The sequence below is a fragment of the Stegodyphus dumicola genome, chromosome 5, assembly GCF_044657685.1.
Source record: "Stegodyphus dumicola isolate Sdum_Otavi_A_Nest chromosome 5, ASM4465768v1".
Taxonomy (NCBI): Eukaryota; Metazoa; Arthropoda; class Arachnida; order Araneae; family Eresidae; genus Stegodyphus; species Stegodyphus dumicola.
The window spans coordinates 160,818,424-160,838,247 of record NC_140772.1 but is presented as its reverse complement, the minus strand read 5'-3'; the positions used below and the strand labels follow the sequence as shown (position 1 = coordinate 160,838,247).

Genomic DNA, 19,824 nt, shown 5'->3' with positions numbered 1-19,824 from the left:
AAATCGTTAAAGACTATAAAACAACCTTTGAACTCACTTTTCAGTACGTCACTTAACAACACCCTGCCTCCATCTCCCCCTGTTCCTCTAACAAAGGGTGCCTGTTCTGTGACAAGGTGACCAGACAGGTCTAGATGTCCTTAAACCTTATCAGAATTCCAAAGCTTACTGGGAAATGAGACTAGGCATACATTTACACTTCACACCTCCTCACCCACTCCAATTCCCAAAAGGGTGGTCTTCATCTGTTTTGAAATCTGAATAATAGCTATTTATTCATGGATAAGTTGAATATCCACAATGAGTCTTAATAGATGGAAAAAATAACAAAAGAAAACGAAAAAAAAAAGCATTTGAAAATCAAAATATTATTATAAAGGGAGAAAATAATACTGAAATTTAGATTGAAAAAATCGTTTTACAGAGGTTTATTGTTCTAGAGAATATAGCAATATTGAGGGGAGATTAACATTAGTTTATATGCAAAATCACCGAGACCACAAAACATTATTTAGTAGAGGGAGTTATTTTTGTATCAGGTATCGTTGTAGCGAGAGTTTACTGTATCGAAATTCTTAACCAGTCCAAGACATCTTACATGATTTCCAATTGTTGATACATTTTACCTTTTTTCAAACTCTCACACAGTTATATGACGATTCAATTCAGTTATGACTTTTATTTTGTCATCAATAACTTCAGAAGGTCGGGTAGAGCACTGGTCTTTTTCAAGTGAAAAATCTCCATAACAAAATTTTTTAAACCAATTCTGACCTACACTTTCTGTTAAGCAATCAACACCATAAACTTTACATATCTCTTTGTGACATTTATTTGTTTTTTCGCCTTTATGAAAATAAAAAGCAAAATGGGCCAAAATAATTTATTTTTGCAACCCATGTTAGAATTGACCATAAATCGACAGTTGTAAAAAAAAAAAAAAAAAAAAAAAAAAATACACCAAATTTGTTTCTATAGCAACCTAAAAATGCCAGCTACAAAATATTAAAGCAAAAAATATAAGATTGACAGAAGAATAACAAAATGAACATAGCACTATCTGTTTGTGCAAACTGAAATTATTTTTTTGAAAATTCAATACTTGCATACAGCTTTAAGCATCATTAGATACATAAGCTACACTGAATAAAGTAGCTCAGGTTTTTTTTTTTTTTTTTTCTAAATCTCTGAGTAGCATGACTACTTTCATCTGCTTTTGATACATATTACCTTATTTAAAATATTTCGGTTGTCCTTTAATTATTTACCTAAAGGATAAAAGATTATAAAAACAAAAAAAGTAATGTAAGTAATTACACAGATCTAGCTAATAAAGGGTGGTTAATTAAAGCTTTTCATGAGTTAATTTTAAAACCCCTTGCTGCTCAGGTTAATAGCTCTAAAAAAATAAGAATTTTCATTAAGAAAATACAGGGGTTGGACAAAAATATGGAAACATCTCATAAAATGCATGTTTGAACTGAAATGTTTAGTCTTGCAAAAGCCATTGGTGACACTTATGTGTTTGTTTTGTAATGCCACCAGTACAACATCTTCAATATACAGCAAATGTCAAAACACAATCAGTATGTTGCAAGTGCCATAACAATGATGTACTCATCACTGCACAGTGCATCATATCAGAACTAAATGAATTTGAATGTGGGCAAATTGTTGGAGTTCGTATAATGGGCGCTTCCATAACTACAGTAGTGAAATATTTGGTGTTTCAAGAGGGACAATATTTAAGCTTTTTTTAACTTACAGTATCATTCTCTTTGGAAGGATAAACTAATGAGCTCAAAAAGACTGTATGAAGAATTATCTCCAGGTCTTTAGTTACAACAGAAAAGTCAGAAGAAGGGTGTAAAGAACCCCTTACTGATTTAATATAATTGTACAGATTGACAGATTTGGGCTTACAAGAGCCAACACTTCTGGCTTAACTCAAAACAAGTAACAATGAATTTAAAATAAAATGTAATAAATTTAGCTGAATGGCTTAAAGAATAATTTAAAGCATAGTAAGGCTCTGACTCATAGAAGTTGGCAGAAACAAGCATAATGGTCAATACCACATAATCTAATTGCTAGTAATTCAAATAGCAACGTGGCCTTCAAGCAGTCTGAAGACACTCTAAAATCACCTTCCAAAAACTTCCCTTAAATAGCACTTCTTTTTACCTCATTTGAATACACATGTGATAGCTTATTAACATTCTGATAAGAAAGCGTGGATGAAAATGAGATTGAAAGGAAAGTTGCTTTAACTAAAAATTAACTGCTAGTAAAACTAAATAAATCTCCACAGACTCATACAAGAAAACTGGAAAAAAAAACGCATCTCCTAAATCACAGCACGGACAAAAATGTGTGTTAAGTAATCACGACAGATGATCATTGAACAGGACTGTGATGAAAAATAACAGGACTACAGCCATAAAAGTGACTGCTGAATTGAATGTTGCACCAAAACATTATGAAGGGAGCAGGATATTTTTGAGTGAGCTACAATTTAAAAGCCACTCATCAGTGATCAAAATGCATGTAAAGAGGAGAAAGTGATACCAATGTCATAAAACCTGGACTGTAGAGGAATAGAAAACTGTCATTTGGTCGGATAAGTCTGGCTTCACACTGTTTCTGACTTGAGTTGATTTATGTCTGGCGAAAGCTGTCTCAAGCGTATGATAGAGACTGCTGCTGAGAATGAAACATGGTAGGGGTTCGGTCATAGTTTGGGCAGCCATATTGTGCTACTCCATGGCACCCATCATTACTGCACAAAGACACATTACTGCCAATTGACATTGCATGACATTCGTACCATGGGATGGACATGACCAACCATTTTGGCTGGTCACATTACTGTCAATTGACATGGTAAAAATTTTATTCCCCAATGGTGATGCAGTATTCCAAGACAACAGAGCACTGGTTCACTAAGCTTACATCATCCAGAGCTGGTTTTCTGAGCCATGAGGGTGAACTTTCACATATACGATGGCCACCACACTCACCAGATATCGATATCATTGAGCCTTTGTGGGCTATTCTGGAGAGAAATCTGCATGAGCGCTATCTACCAACATCATAATTAACTGAACTTGCCAAACTTTTACAGGAAGAATGGTACAAGATTCCTTTGCAAAGCATACAAGATTTCTATTTATCCATTCCAAGAAGAGGGAAAACTATTTTGAATCCCAACAGTTTTCTTAGAACATATTTTTATTTCAGTGCTTCCAAATTTTTGTCCAACACTTGCAAGCACAACAGACTTTTTTTCATCAAAATCTCTTGAAAGTTCCACACATCAGTGCATTCATATAAAATATAATCAATTATAGTAATAATTATAGTTAATAATTATCGTTATAAGTAATAAGATATTATATTATTAAAATTAAAAAGATATATTATTAAAATTAATAAGATAACTGCTTTCTTACTTCAACTGATCTTTTGGAATGTACCTCTTCCAAGCATCACTAGAGAAATCATTAAATATCAAAGGGACTAATTTTGTGGAAGTTAAATGCAATGATGGTGAATGAAAATCAGTTTTCCCAAGAGCATATGCCATATAGTAACCAAGAATTGTCATTTCCGATAAGAAGTTATAAAATGGATATACTTTTAGATACAGAACTGCAAGTCCTGTCTTCAAATCCTGGAAAAATAAAATAAAATTTAAAATCAGAAAACTTCAGATTACAATCTTAATATTTCCAAAAAGTTTTTGTTATTAAACAATTTTTTCAATTAAAAAATGTCAACATATAAGAAGTGGTACTAATATTTTGCATCTCTTCTTAAATTAAAATATATGTATTTTTTCAACTCTTAATACTATATTTTCTGTTAAAAAATAAAAAACTCATTTCATAAGAACTTTGATTTGAAAACTTCTGGCAACTGTTTCTGGACATTTTATTTCCTTGTAAGAAGTAAAGGAAGTAGTATTGTGATTACGAAAAATGTCAAGTATAATACTTCAACAGAAATTTCCATTTTGTCTATTCTCAAATCCATTTGGATGACTCTTTTTTGTAACTTTTCCTTAACTGGAAGATAAGAGCAACATAATTCAATCATTTTTAAAGCAAAATATGCACAATTTACCAACATATAAGGACAAAACAACTAAGCTCACTGAGCCGAGTAACAGAGTGGGTATGTATATATAAGATATAACAGCATATGATAGCTGTTACAAAAAAATTGGCGACCTAAGTTAACATTCTAAATTTGGTAATCTGCCTCTAAATTCATCTCTTCTCACAGGTTCTAGATTTTTCTATTTTGCGTAAAGTTTTAATGCAGATACCTCTTGTCCAATCAAATTAATTGTAAACCAAACTGAACTGAAACTTTTCTGCTTCCCAACCTTCTTCCTATGAAGTGCAATGACACTCTCCCTTTTTTCGCATAAGCTCACTTGCTGCTAAGACGCTTTTTATCCATGCTGCTGCTTACTTGCTTAAGATGACGTCGTATTTCAAATTGGAACTTACTGTATTCAAATACAATTAGGAAACATCTTATCTGCAAAAGGATGGTTTGATATACATAAAATAATAAAGATAGTGATTTTTCAAGATATGTTGCGCTAAATTGCATCATCATGCTTTCCACTCTGCCACCTTCAAGCCACTATGGTCTCCTCAGTCATCTACACAGTATCTAAGCTGTTAAAAGTTCCACTGTTTTCCTCTACACATTTTTAAAATCATTATATATATATATGTATGTAATATTTTGGCAGTCAGGCACCGGAATGGCAAAATTTGACAATATAATTATATCAGAGTCCGGGCATTGTTGTGGCTGAGTGTAAGGCAGCATCCAATGACAACAAAGAAGTTAGCTGTTTTGTTTCCACATCTTTATTCAATTCTTACCGCAGACCATTTTTACTTTAGATGAAATTCTCCAAAATATTCATTAAGATTCAATAAAGTTATTAAGACATATTCATTAAGCTAAATAAGATTAAAATTAGATTTTCTGCATCATAACTATTCAAAAAAATGAAAAATGGGACTAAGCAGCAGCAAAGTGTGTTAGTAGCAAGGGGAGAAAGAAGTCTGATGAAAAATGGCACAAACCCTGTATTTATACTAATGGTTATATAACATGCCAGAATGTTCTCAAAAGTACTGCTCTAGGCGAAGATCTTAAAATTGCGGAAAGTTAATTATAGGTTGCCTATTTGGGCAAAGCACAGCCATTGTATTTTTTACATTTTACATATATATGTGGAGATCATCGACGACCGATGCTGACTTAGTGAATTACCAGCAATGACGTCATTCCAGCACAGCGCAGTGTGGAGCATTCCAGACAGGGTCAGATAGCGTCCAGACGTGGTCGAGAGTAGATGTGAGCAGACGGCTCACAACTCTTCAAGATTTGAAGGAGACATGCGGTCTTCCTTGATTATTGAGTGCTCTTTGGGTTAACCAAGCCGTACATATTATTTAAAGCTAGCTGAGGATGCAAAATTATAACGTATTCTAACTAATAGTGGCTGTGGAACTAATAGTGTCTGTTCATCATTATATGAATCCTGTGGACTAATAATTCATTCCTGCAACATTAATTTTTACCTAACCTTTATTACTTTTATCTATTTCTTATTAGTAAAATAAAAGCATTTAAAAATGCAATATTTGTGCTCTACTACTGTTTTGAAAGAAAACCTACAAACTTTGGCACCCAACGTGGGGCAACGAGCTCATCAGCGAACTCGAAAGTGTGCGAGTAGGATTCTGAACTGTGTCTTAAACTGTGAACTGAGTGAACTATTCTTACAAGTTATTTGATTTATTGGATTACTGTTTAAGTGTGTGGATTACCCCAATTGAAGACGATCATCTGTCAGGTGAGTACAAAACTTTCTTTCCAATATGAAGTTAGTAGAAATTCTAGAATTGGAAGCAGCTTTAAAGAACACTAAAAGTTCTGAAATCAAAAGTTTGCATAAGGTTATTTTTAATACTGATGGAGATCGAAATAACCGGAAAAGATTACGTGAATTTTCTGGCTTTATATTTAAACCAGATTCTGAAGAATTTAATAAGAAAATAGATACAGTGCAGAATAGTTTTACTTTGAATGAGTTAATTAAAGTTTGTAGCATACTATGTATAAATTCAGAAGGTTTAAAATCATAAGTCGTAACCCGAATTGTCTCTTTTCTATGTGATTTATCTGTATTATTTGAAAATATTTTGCATGAAAAAAATAGTGATATTGAAAATGAAACTGTTAATAAAATTTCTGAAGTAATGCTTGATGATAATCAAAGAGACAATCCTGGTTTTAATGAGTCTCAAGTAAATAGCAGTATGCAGCTTCCAAATCAAGATCATTTTAAACCTCATCTTAGTTTTTCGGATATTGAAAGTATTGTTAATCCTTTTTCTGGTAATGCATATGAAAATGATGATAAATGGATTGATGAATTTGAAGATGTTATAAAGTCTTTGAAATTGAGTGATTTGCATAAATTAGTTGTTGCTAAAAGATCATTAAAAGGTAAAGCGAAACTATTTATTCAGAGTGAACCTAAAGTTAATGACTGGTGTAAGTTAAAAAAGCTTTTGAAATCTGAATTTGGTAAAGCTTTTAATTCTGCTGAGTTGCATGAAATGTTATGTAAGCTTAAATTAATGCCTAATGAATCTTTAGATGAGTATTTTTTGAAAATGAAAGAAATATGTTCGCGAGGTAACATTGAAGATCCTTCATTGATTAAATATGTTATTGATGGTATTCCCGATTCTGTGGTGAGGAAAACTATACTACAGTCAAAAGTCGTTAATCCGGACTCGTCGGGACTTCGGCGATTCCGGATTATAGATCATCAGTTTAAATCTCGTAATATGGCATGCAGAAATTCTAAAATTAAAAATATGAAACCATAATTTATGAAATAAAGAACAATTATAATCCAAAGGGTATCAAAATTTACAAAAAAGCTTAATATTTATTTGTTTAATTTATTAAACATTTCTTTCAATGTAAGTTGTTTAAGTTGCTTTGTTTTATGTGATCATACTTTCTCTTTAATTCTATAAACAGACATAATTTCTTGTTCAGTTACAAAGTTCCGCTGTTCAAGTCCCGTTAATTGCTATGCCGAGAATACCGACTAACTTGTCAATTGAAATTTTTTTGTTTTCACTAACCTCTCTGTCACATTCTTCATGTCTTTATCCATTTTTTGCAGCAATACCACTTTTTGTTTGTTGGACATTGAAACATACTTTCGTTTTGTAGATCCTTTGGAAGTTCCAGCATCGGAAATTCTATTTGACATAATCGAAAGTTCAAGTTTACTTTTATAAAATTGCTCTTACAGTCGGCAAAAAATAATAAGCGGGATCCAATTCGAAGATTAAGGAACAACGCAATCATTAACATTAACTGAAATAGATAATTAGATAATTTTAGCTTACACCGTCCGTTACACATTAAACGCGCAGGCGAAAACGTATTCTGCACTTGCGCACACGCATATGCGCAGTAGTCAAGGTCTTACGCGCACGCGTAAAACGCCTGTGCGCATGCGCCAGGCCGGCGCATGCGCAGAAAGTTTTTAGCTTTGAGGTCCGGATTATAGATCATTCCGGATTATGGGTGTCCGAATTAACGACTTTTGACTGCATATGGTTGCGAAACAATATCTGAATTTAAACAAAGGCTAAAAATTTATGATAAAATGAGATCGGATAAAGATCGGATTTATGATAAAATGAGATAAAAAGAGATAAGTTTAAAAATCCAAAACCGAAAGTAGACACTCAAGTTAAAGATAGAAGTAAGCTTGCGTCATTAAACCGAAATCAATCTAAAGTTAACAAGGTCAAATGTTTTAATTGCCAGGAATTGGGGCATAAGTCATCACATTGTGTAAACAAATCAAAGGGGATAAAATGTTTTAAATGTAAAATTTTTGGGCATAAGTCAACTGACTGTCCAGAGCAGAATCCCGAGAAACAAGCTTTAGTACAACGAATTTCTGATAAGGATAGAATTATGAAGACTGTAGAAATAAATAATCATTTAGTTGATAGTCTTGTTGACACTGGTTCAGATGTCACGATATGCAGCGTGGAGTTACACAAGCATATTGGTTCTCTTAATTTAAATTGTAGCGATGTCACATTAAACAGAATTGAATCAAAGCAAATGTATCCCAGTGGCTTTTTTATTTCTGATATTTCAATTGATAGTTTTTCACTTCGTACGAAAATTTATGTTGTTAAGTCGTTATGTAACCAAATTGTATTAGGTTTGGATGTAATGAATCTGTTTAACTTCTCTTATACCGAGAACAGCCTTCAAATAATTTCTCATCGGAATAAAAGTAATGTAAACTTGATAACTGCCGAGTCATCTCGAAATGCTAACGTTCGTTGCGTTATGGGAAATCTGAATATTGCTGTGTCATTGAAGAATCTTTATGATCTTTCTCAATCGCCCGTCGTCTCTGTTAATGTAAACAAAAACCCCGAAAGTGGAAGTGGCTTGAAGTTTAATTACCTTTCACATCTGGTGAATGCTATTTCTGTCAACGAGATTGATTTATCGCATATTTCGAGAGTAGAACATAAAGAAAGACTGTGTAATTTAATTAATTCGTACCAGCTTCGGAAAAATAGACAATCTGACTTTAAGATGCAAATAAATTTATGCGATGAAATTCCTGTCTGTCAAAATAGAAGATACATGTCTTTCGCGGAACAAAAAATTGTTGACGATCAAATTAATGAATGGCTGAAAGAAAAAATAATAAAGCCTAGCAACTCTAACTATGTGGCCCCTATTGTTTTGCGTAGCAAGCGAGATAATTCTAAAAGATTATGCATTGACTATCGGAAATTAAATAAGAAGATTATTAAAGGCAAATTTCCACTGCCTTTAATTCCAGAAATACTTGATCGTTTAGAACAGTCAAAGGTCTTCACGACACAAGATTTGAAAAATGGCTTTTTCCATGTAGACACAGATGAAAACTGCACAAAATACACTGCGTTTGTAACACATAATGGTATTTATGAATTTCTTAAAGCTCCTTTTGGTTTATGTATTAGTCCAAATGTTTTTCAAAGGTATATTTATTCAGTATTTCACGACTTGTTAAATGAAGGTGTACTAATTATTTATATGGATGATATAGTCATACCGGCTAATGATGAAGTTGAATGTTTAGACAAATTAGAAAGAGTATTCAAAACTGCTTCGGAATATGGATTACAAATAAATTTCAAAAAGTGCCAATTCTTAAAACGTAAAACTGAATTTTTAGGACATGTAATTGAAAACGGAACTATTCGACCATTACCTTCCAAAACTGTTGCTGTTCAAAACTTTCCACAACCGCGTAACTGTAAACAACTACAAAGCTTTTTAGGACTAACAGGTTATTTTCATAAATTCATTCCACATTATGCTAAGATAGCTAAACCTCTTAGTGACTTACTTAGAAAAGGTATTGGTTTTAAGTTTGATTCCAAACAACTGGAAGCTTTTTGCAGATTAAAAGAAATTCTCTCTCAAGCACCTGTTCTACACATATTTAGGCAAGGATATCCATTAGAACTTCATACTGATGCTAGTAGTCAAGGTTTTGGTGCGGTATTAACTCCAATTGTCTGATGATGGTAATTACCACCCAATCCAGTATATGAGTAAGAAGACTTCACCGCAGCAAGAGAAACTCTGTAGTTACGAATCAGAAGCCCTTGCAGTTATAGAAGCTCTGAAGAAGTTTAGAAACTATTTGTTAGGGACTAAATTCAAAATTGTAACTGATTGTAGTGCTTTTCAGGAAACTTTAGATAAGAAAGATTTAACTCCTAAGATTGCGAGATGGGCAATGTTTAGTGAAGAATTCGATTACGAAATTGTACATCGTTCAGGAAGCCAAATGAAACATGCTGATGCTCTAAGTAGAAATGCTTTAATTTTGACATCACATCCAATGTAACTGAAAAGATTTGGTTAGCACAACAACAGAATGAAGATGAACATGTGAAATTGATAAAGAATTTAGTTGAGAAGGGAGAAGAAAATGGATTCTTCGTGAGAAATGATATTTTGTATAAATTTGAAAATGGTAAAGATCTGATAGTAGTGCCAGAATCCTTACAGAACGAAATCATACAGGAGGTACATAAAAAAGGTCACTATGCTGTAGATAAAACTATGAATGCCGTAGAGCAAGAATTCTATATTCCCAGACTGAAATGCAAAGTTGAAAAAGTAATTGCTAACTGTATAGAATGTATACTGTACAACAAGAAGCAAGGAAAAGCAGAAGGATTTCTTCATCCTGTACCGAAAGAAAACGTTCCCTTGAGTACGTACCATGTCGACTTTATTGGACCTCTTCCATCAACAAACAAGAGATACCAACACATTCTAACTGTGGTCGATGCTTTTACAAAATTTACTTGGTTCTATCCAGTGAAATCACCAACTACGCAAGAAGTTATTTCGAAATTGAAGCAACAACAGACTGTATTTGGAAATCCAACCAGAATCATTTTAGATCGAGGTACTGTCTTTACATCGAAAGAATTTTCAGCTTATTGTACAGAAGAAGGCATAGAACATGTCAAAATTACTACCGGTCTTCCAAGAGCAGGGTTGCCACTCAAACAGGAGAATGAAATTCCCTGACTTTTCCAGGTTTTCCAGGTGCGTTTCAAGAAAATTCCAGTCTATCCGCGTAATGTACGTTGGCTACGCTAAGAGATAAATTATGGTATTACTTGTATTGTGTAGCAAATTCACTTAATTATTCAATAAATCCCAGAGGACATTTATTCTTAATTATTCTTGGTATACTTTGTTTGATAATTTTGTTTATTAAACTTAATTTAAGATAACTTAAGAAACCACTTAAGAAACTTAATAAAATTTAAGATATATACATTGGATAAAAAATGTATGTTTTATTTAATTATTACTCATGATCATCACCAGTTCAACACGAGGCTAATCCGGTCCTTATAAATCACAACGCAATGCTAAATAGTTAGGTTAGATTTTAGGTAAATTTAATTTGTGTGAGGTATGTTCTTAAAAAGCACCTTAACACTTGAAAACACAAATATAATTATAATAGTTGTTGTTTTCTCCATTGAAGATTGAGATTAGAATCTTCCCAATCTGGAATAAAATAAGGCTTTTTTTGCAGACATTCTGCAGCTAAATGAAACAAAGAAATCTATTTTAATAAATTGAGGTATTTTATATTTAGTTCGCAGCATACATAAGAAAAAAATATGTGCATTAAATTTCGTGATGGTATGTCATCATACTGCTAGAATTAATTTCAAGATTATGCCAGAGAAAATTTCCTGAAATTTAGAAATATTATTTACTAATAATTAATAAATTTAGAGGGAAGAAGCATCATTAAATTATACGAATAACATAAAAATAAAGATAATTACTTAAAAATTGAATTAGAATAATCAACGATATTTTAGCGAATATAGTTATATTACATGGTTAGCCTAGATGACAGATTACTATTTTTTATTTTACTGCAAAATGGCAAGGTATTTATTAAAAAGAAAAGTTTAAAAAGATTTTGCGGTAAAATTCTAGTATACGGTAAGGCTTTGCCACGATTTTGAAAATTGTCGCCAAGACCAAAATGACCCGTTTACTGCGCATCATCATGTCGCCAAATCCATACATGGAGATTATTTTAACCAAAAAACGTCTATGCAAAGAATCTGTAATTCTTTGGTCTATGTAAAGAAGAAAATTTTCCATACAAGTAAAATGCTATTACGCCGCTAGAATGCGGAGGGAAAATTTGCCAAGGGATTTGGCGACGGAACCTGGCGGCCAGAATTTCCCTCTCCGCGATGTGTACCGGAAATTGAGAAACGTGTTAAGAAGAAACGTTCTTTGACAAAAAGAAAGCTACGAAAATCCGTTTTTAAATTATTGCGAAAAATCCAAGAAGAAACGTTTTATCAAAGGACGTTTCTTCTTGGATTTTTCGCAATAATTTTAAAAACGGATTTTCGTAGTTTTCCCCCCCCCTGAAAATTACTAACCTATGAATTAATTTACTTGCGCCAAAAAATATTTTCTTTTAATTTAGAGTTTAACTACTTGCGCTAAGACTAAACTTCACGGTTGCGGTGCCGTGCGCTACAATATAGCAAGTGGTAAAGTGTCTCATTTACGCCGCTCCGCATTTGCGAGTGCAATCCAGAGCTGTAACTCGAGAAATAAACAATCTCGTTGTTAGGCGACGTGTGCACCATGTTATTTTCATTTTTGCGATAAATGCTTATCGACGTGGTGTTCACGTCGCTCGCAGTTTGAGACAAAAACATCTCGACGTGCGTGGCTCGTCTTTTTAGCGCAAGTGGTTAAAGAAATTTTAAAGGATATTCATTTAATGAACTCTTGATAACGTGACCTTCGAACTTCGACACCGGTTTCCAGCTTTGGCGGCAGATATATCACGCATGCACAGCTGTTTCCCTCTATGATGGAACGGAGCCACGTCTGTTGCAGAGAGGTTTTCCTTCTTTACAATACATATTCTTTGATTCTAACCTCCATGGTACTGTATACTAAGATTAAACCCATTTTGTTTCATACGAGAACAGGTACTTTCTTTAGTTCATGCACTGCACATGCGATTCTCGAGAATACTGGAAACCAAAAGTTGCGGGAAACTTGCTTTGCCTTTCTAAAAGGCAATCAAATTGGAGCTGCGAAAATTGGCTCTATGCCAGCAGACACTTACGTGATAGGCAATTCGCCAAAAAAGTTATCTCTTCCGACGTCGGCGCAAAAATCGCTTTTTTTGGCGGGATCATTGTATGAACTTCCCTGACTTTTCCAGATTTTGACAAAAATACTTAAATTCCCTGACTTTTCCCTGAATTTTTTGGTCAATTTTCGAATTCCCTGACTTTTCCCGGTTCTCCCGGTTTTCCAGGTAGCGTGGCAACCCTGCAAGAGGTAACGGACAGATTGAGTAAATCCATAGAATTTCGATTCCTGTTTTGTCAAAATTATCACATAAAGATTCAACCAAATGGTTTAAGTATGTTCCAGATGTCCAGAGAATAATCAACAGTACAACTACGAGAAGTACAAAATATTCACCGTTTGAGCTTCTCATAAGCACGAAAATTAAGAACAAGGAAGATCTGAGAATTAGTGAGATATTAAAGGAAGAATATCTAAAGCAGTTGATGCAAGAACGTGATGAAATGAGAGAAGATGCGAAAAACAAAATTTTGAAGATACAAGAAGAGAATCGTAAACAATTTAACAAAAGACGTAAGAAACCAAAACTGTACAAAATTGGCGACTTGGTAGCCATTCAGAGAACTCAGTATGGGACTGGTTTAAAACTACGACCTAAGTTTCATTAACCATATAAAATCATAGCTGTTAGATCAAATGACAGATATGAAGTCGAAAAAGTAGGATGCCATGAAGGACCGAATTTGACATCTACTGCGGCTGACCATATGAAGCCATAGTCAAATTGATTTGATGTTTGTATCAGCTCAAAACCTAAGGACCTGATACTCTTTTTCTTTTTCTTTTTTTTTTCTTTTTTTTTTAATTCTCTTTGCAGGTAGATGATAGTGATGTCCACTCAACAGACATCGAGGAGGATGCCTCTTCAGGCTGGCCGAAGCTGTGGAGATCATCGACGACCGATGCTGACTTAGCGAATTACCAGCAATGACGTCATTCCAGCACAGCGCAGTGCGGAGCATTCCAGACAGCGTCAGATAGCGTCCAGACGTGGTCGAGAGTAGATGTGAGCAGACGGCTCGCAACTCTTCAAGAGTTGAAGGAGACAGACGGTCTTCCTTGATTATTGAGTGCTCTTTGGGTTAACCAAGCCGTACATATTATTTAAAGCTAGCCGAGGAAGCAAAATTATAATGTAATCTATCAACGCCTGTGGAACTAATAGTGTCTGTTCATCATTATATGAATCCTGTGGACTAATAATTCATTCCTGCAACATTAATTTTTACTTAACCTTTATTACTTTTATCTATTTCTTATTAGTAAAATAAAAGCATTTAAAAATGCAATATTCGTGCTCTACTGTTTTGAAAGAAAAACCTACATATATATATATATATATATATATATATAATATTTCCAGGAACATAGAAGAGTAATCAGCTTGCAGTCATCGTGGCTGGGAGTGAAGGTTACAGATGAAGATAATAAAACGTGAACTTGAGAATTTTCAGTCTTTATTTCCCCGCATATAAAATCAATCTCCATAGATGTTTATCCAATGATAATGAAATCTGAGACATTTCTATGATTCATTCATGATGAAATAAAATAAATTGCTACTTACTCTAAAGATTAATATTTACGATGCAGGCAGTTTAGACGGGGAAGCAAAGTGAAGAGTTATTAGCCAGGAAAAGAAGTGACACAGTTTATTTCCAAGCGGTATTTATACAAAGCAGATGCAGAGAGTAAGCTAAACTATGATTGGTTAGTTTGAAGTTGTTATATAATCATCGAAGCTTCTCGAATTTGGGATAACAGGTGACTTTTGAGGAAGAGCACCAAATTTAGAATGTTAAATTTGAGGTTGCCAATTATTTTTCAAATACAGCTACCGTATCTTGTTATATCTTACATACATATATATATATATATGTTATTGTTACGTATGGCTTTATTGGAATAATCAATCCATACATATAAAACAGCTCAAGTATCACCTAAGAACAATGATATGAAATAAAAAGAAAACATTTAAAGTAAGAATCGGAACATTTTTCAAGTGTCTTGAATGTTAGCCCAAGATTTGCCTGTTGGTTTTGCTGCCTGATGAGATTTAAGAGTAACCATTAATTTCTCAAAAATATGCTTTTTAAGTGAGACTGGAAGAAGTGGTTTGCTGTCTTGTGACTCAAATGTTTCTCTCTTGGCTAGTGAATCTGCCTTTTTGTTACCATTGATTCCTACATTGAAGGGATTCATTGAAAAACAATTGTTTAGTTGTATTCATAAAAAAGTTCAAGGTTTGTCTTATTTCTGAAATAATCTGGGAATCTGTAGCATGATTAGTAACTACAGCCTCGATGGCTGCTTTGGAATCAACTAGAATAACTGCTTTAAAGAAACATCCGATCATAATCCTGAGATTTTCCAGAGCTAGTGAGATTGCAAAGATCTTTGCATCAAAACTCGACATGAAGTGTCCACAGGAGAACATTGGGAAAAGAGTTTACTGTATACATCAGCCCAGTATTGCCTTATATTTTGGTGCCACCAGTGTATACCAGTCCATTCAAGTTCAAGATATTGTTCATGTAACATACACAATGTGTTTGCTTTTGTATTAAATTATTGTTAACTAAAATATTTTAATTTCTGAAATTAATGCTTTTAATTATTGTATATGTGGCCATGATAAAAGTGTAGCCTCAGCAGTTGCTTGCTCGTGTCACCATCTATTAACACCAGTAAGAATTGCAGTATCACATGAGAGGAACCCGAACCTGGTTAACGCTCATAAATATCATTAATCGTAACACATGTACTCATAATAAATATATCTCGTTATATACCTCAGAAATATATCGTGTTATATAATTAAATATATCTCACAGATATATCTCTAATGAAATTCGAGGAAATAAGTTTAAAGGAAAGGCATGAAAAAATTTGTATAATTTAATATTCCGTACAAGGAAGTCATGCAGTGTACACAACAGATTTTTTTCATTAATGCATAAGAAGAAAAAAAGTCCATTGTTGATATTTTAAAAAAATTTTAACAATGTGCATAAACCACATTCGCATTATTATCGCTTATAATAAATACGCCAAATTTGAAAATGTGACAAAATGTAAATTGACGCAAATCTTAGGAAATTTTGAATAAAAAACTCTAATTTTATGAAGGTAAGCTTAGAAATACACCTACTTTAAAAAGATGGCAAAACTTTAAAAGGATATAATTCAAAATTTTTTTCAAAAAATTTATAAAAATTATTTAAAATTACAAATTTTAAAAATAAATCACAAAAAGTAGGCAAAATTTATTTGGAATGAACCTAAATTTTGAAATATGAAAGGAAGAATCAAATAAGTTTAATAAAAAAAGAGATATTAATAAATATATCAAATTCAATGAACATTGAAAAGCTAAAATTTTGAGAGCTAATGTTTAAAAAACAACTCATGTGATTTTCACAAAACTTTGCAGTTTGGCATAATTTGAGTCATAGAATTGAAATCTGGAAAAAAGTTGGCATGTCATTTCAGAAAAAGTCTGATTTTGGGTAAAAATACCCATATTAGAACAATACAATATATAAATCTAATACACATCCTATGTCATGCTTTCGAGACATGAAAAACGGAAGTTGAATTTTTTCAGTCGGCCCAGTAGAATAGGAGATATGGAACTGTTCCCCCCTTTTTTGTGTGCAGTGTACATGGCTAGATATCCAAATTTAGATTCTTGACCTCAATTACATCTGATCAGGGTAAAAATTTTGAATTTCATCTGTTTAAAGAATTTATCTGCAGGTTTGGGTGCAATAGGATTTAAAATTCTGCATATCACCCTTAGTCAAATGGAATTCTTGAATGCTTCAATTAACACCTTAAAACAGTCCTTAAAGCATATAATACAACATAATGGACAAAACATCTTTCACTTGTTATCTTAGGCATACATTCAGCCATTAAGGAGGATGTCAAAGCAACTTTTCAACTTGTTTATAGCACAACATTAAAATTACCTTCTGATCTAGTAACCAGTGATGGCACATGCACCAGATCTTAAACTCTATATATGTCAACAACTTAGGTTTTTATATCTTATTTCTACTGTCTACACATTGGTCCTCAAATTTTCATCAATCCTTCATTAAAAACTTGTTCTGATTTATTTTTCAGATCTGACAAAGTTAATCCTCTACTGACACCACCTTATACTAGACCTTATTTAGTCATTGCCAGAAATGATAATGATTTTATTATTAATGGAAAACATACTACAGTTTCAATTGATTGCATAAAACCTGCTTACCTCCTGCCAGATGACATTACTCATCACCTCTTCCATTTTGAGCTCCCTTCTCACAATACTTTAATCAAACATCTACTATTAAGAATGGGTTTAAGGTTCGATTTTCCAAGCAATTAGTCACAGACTACTTCAGAATGAACTTGCATTATAGCTAACATTTCGTATTACACACGTTTCTACTGCATCTATGACCATGTATCTATCTTCATAACATTATTCAGCTTCAGCTCTTTTTTCTGTATTTCACTGACTTTGCCTTATATCACCATTTTCTGTATTTATTGTAAATATTTATTATCATTTGTAATCATGACTTCGTCTCTGCAGCATACTCTGTAGCATTTCATTCATGCAAATGGCACGTCAGCCAATCAGATGCATCGCATCAGTTAGTCAGCAAGAGATGTAGATCATGTGTATGTTTTTACGTCACAAACTTCTCTCTTCCCTCAGAGTCTTTCTGGTGGTTCCACTGGGGAAGAAAGGCTGCTACAATGCGCCTGGCACAAGTTACTTTTATGTATGTGAAATGAATTATATTTGTATATTTATTGAAGCAGTTTTTAGTTCAAATTCCAATTGCAGACTCTTCACTGAACACAATAATGACTAATCTCCCAGCTCCTCATACATATTCACAGTGAGATTGAGATCCGGCAAGCATGACTGCTACAAACTCAGTGGAATGCTTCACTATGCTAATTATGAGCAATGGGATATGAGATTATCATGTATGCAGACAACATCATTATTCAGTAAGAAGGTACTGAGAAATAAGAGTAAAAAATCAAATGTAATTTCACATAATATAAACCCACTGGAGAATTCTCCAAAGATATACAAAATTATGAACTATATGATACCTTCCACTAGCTACTCACTGGACACATTTTTGTTTTTCTTAGCTGCATGTGCGTAATAATATGTCATTTCAAAGAATATACATCTAGCAAGAAATAATGGCTGGAACATTCATTCATGATAGTTTAAGGTGTGAGCAATAAGCAGGACATTAAAAATATTTGACCTAAACACATACAATTGATATAACAGATAATATGCAAATTATTTAGCCATTATTTATCTAAGAATATTAATAATTTAGAAGAACAGTATAAGTTTTTCTCTCATTTGTTATTGTAAGGTTTCATGATAATATGAATAAAAAATAAGGATAAATTTTTTGGGGCTGAAATTACAAAAAAAAAAAAAAAAAAAAAAACATGAAAACAAAAAATGATGACTTTGTACCCTAATTTCTCATGTTCACATTTGCTTATAAATAAGTATACATGCAATAAATATAAATACATGGAAAATTTAGAAATTAAAGTAAAATTTAGTTTCTTATAAAGAATATTTACCTTTCTGGTTAAGGAGCCTTCAAACCACTTATCACTGAAATTTTTATACAAAGCATCTAGCTGAGACTGCAGGTAAGGGCAAACTACAGCTAAAATTACCCATACAATAACTTTCTGCTTTGATACATCAAGAATTCTGGGATCAGGTACTCTTTTTAATCCATAGAATGTTTCTGTAAATAATCCACCTAAAAAAAAAGTTTAATATGGATTTAGAAGGAGGCTATACAATCCTATTTATATATAATTAATTATACCTGCATATAACATATTGAACACTGTTTTTCAGTAAAAACTAAAGCCTGAGTTTCCTAATTATTTATAAATATGCAACAAACATATATTACAATTTAAACAGTACTACTGGTTATTACTTACTACAACAGTATCTTATACATTTATTACTCCGAAGTAGTATTAAAAATTTTATCACAAAGCAGCATTGACAATCTTCTTTACAGTTAGAGCATGCAAATCAGTTATAATTGCAACTTTTTCTTTTATTTAAACGAACTAACAGGAACCATTTAGTGATTTGAACAGTTTTAAAGGCTAGGAAATATGATATCACATTCAGCTTTAAACAATGCTTTGATTACTTTACTATCTATAATTTTTTTAACACTTTAAAGAGAGACATTATTGCTTTCACTAAACAAATTTTACCTAACAAAATAAAAATTGTTATAACTTCACTTGCAGGAATTGTTTGTTACAAGGCCTGTTTATAAATAATTCAGTAGAAAACCTATACAGCTACATCATGAATTTTGAGTTCTTTTCTTTATTAAACAAGTACTAAAGTATATTTAAGGCATTAATTTATGGCAGAATAACATCAAAGTACAATTCTTTGGCACTGTTATTTTGAATCACATTTTAAAAACATGGTTTTATTTTCTGCATTTTCAATTGCTAAAGATTAATTCTTAAATCAAAAGCCCTGTTAATCAAATAACTGTTGATTTAAAACAGTTCAGGCATTAAAATTGATATTTGAACATTAAGTTGACACAGCATTTTTAAAACTTTTTGATACACTTTATTTTATTTTAATAAACGACTGCCTATTTTGGTACACACTGTAGAGACATTAGGGTTTTTGGAAGCAGATGATGTGAAAAATGAGCAATGCCCTCGTTGGGACTTGAACACAGACCAGGCCCACACTGACAATAGGTGGAAGATCATGCGGCGCACGATGGCAACAAGTCAAAAAGGCATTGTTCAACCATTAACACAAGCAGTTCGTCTCGCTGTCTGCCTGAACAGGAAAACTCTTGTCTTATTTGAACGCTTCTCCGGGGGTTGACTCAGGTAAAACCTGAGAAGCTACTAATTAGGATCTCTACCTAGGCAGTCTCGGCA

The 19,824-nt window shown here is 32.9% G+C and overlaps 1 protein-coding gene across 4 annotated transcripts in view; it reads right to left on the bottom strand.

The window, feature by feature from the left end:
- The window catches only part of Pex12 (peroxisomal biogenesis factor 12), a 56,326-nt gene that overhangs the window by 25,111 nt on the left and 11,391 nt on the right, over positions 1-19,824 (bottom strand). For all 4 annotated transcript variants that reach the window (XM_085817301.1, XM_035361230.2, XM_085817302.1 and 1 more), the window contains 2 exons: positions 18,457-18,644; positions 3,453-3,673 (listed from right to left, as the gene is read on the bottom strand). In XM_085817301.1, the coding sequence (XP_085673427.1) occupies positions 3,453-3,673; positions 18,457-18,644 (409 nt within the window). The remainder of the gene's footprint in view (positions 1-3,452; positions 3,674-18,456; positions 18,645-19,824) is intronic.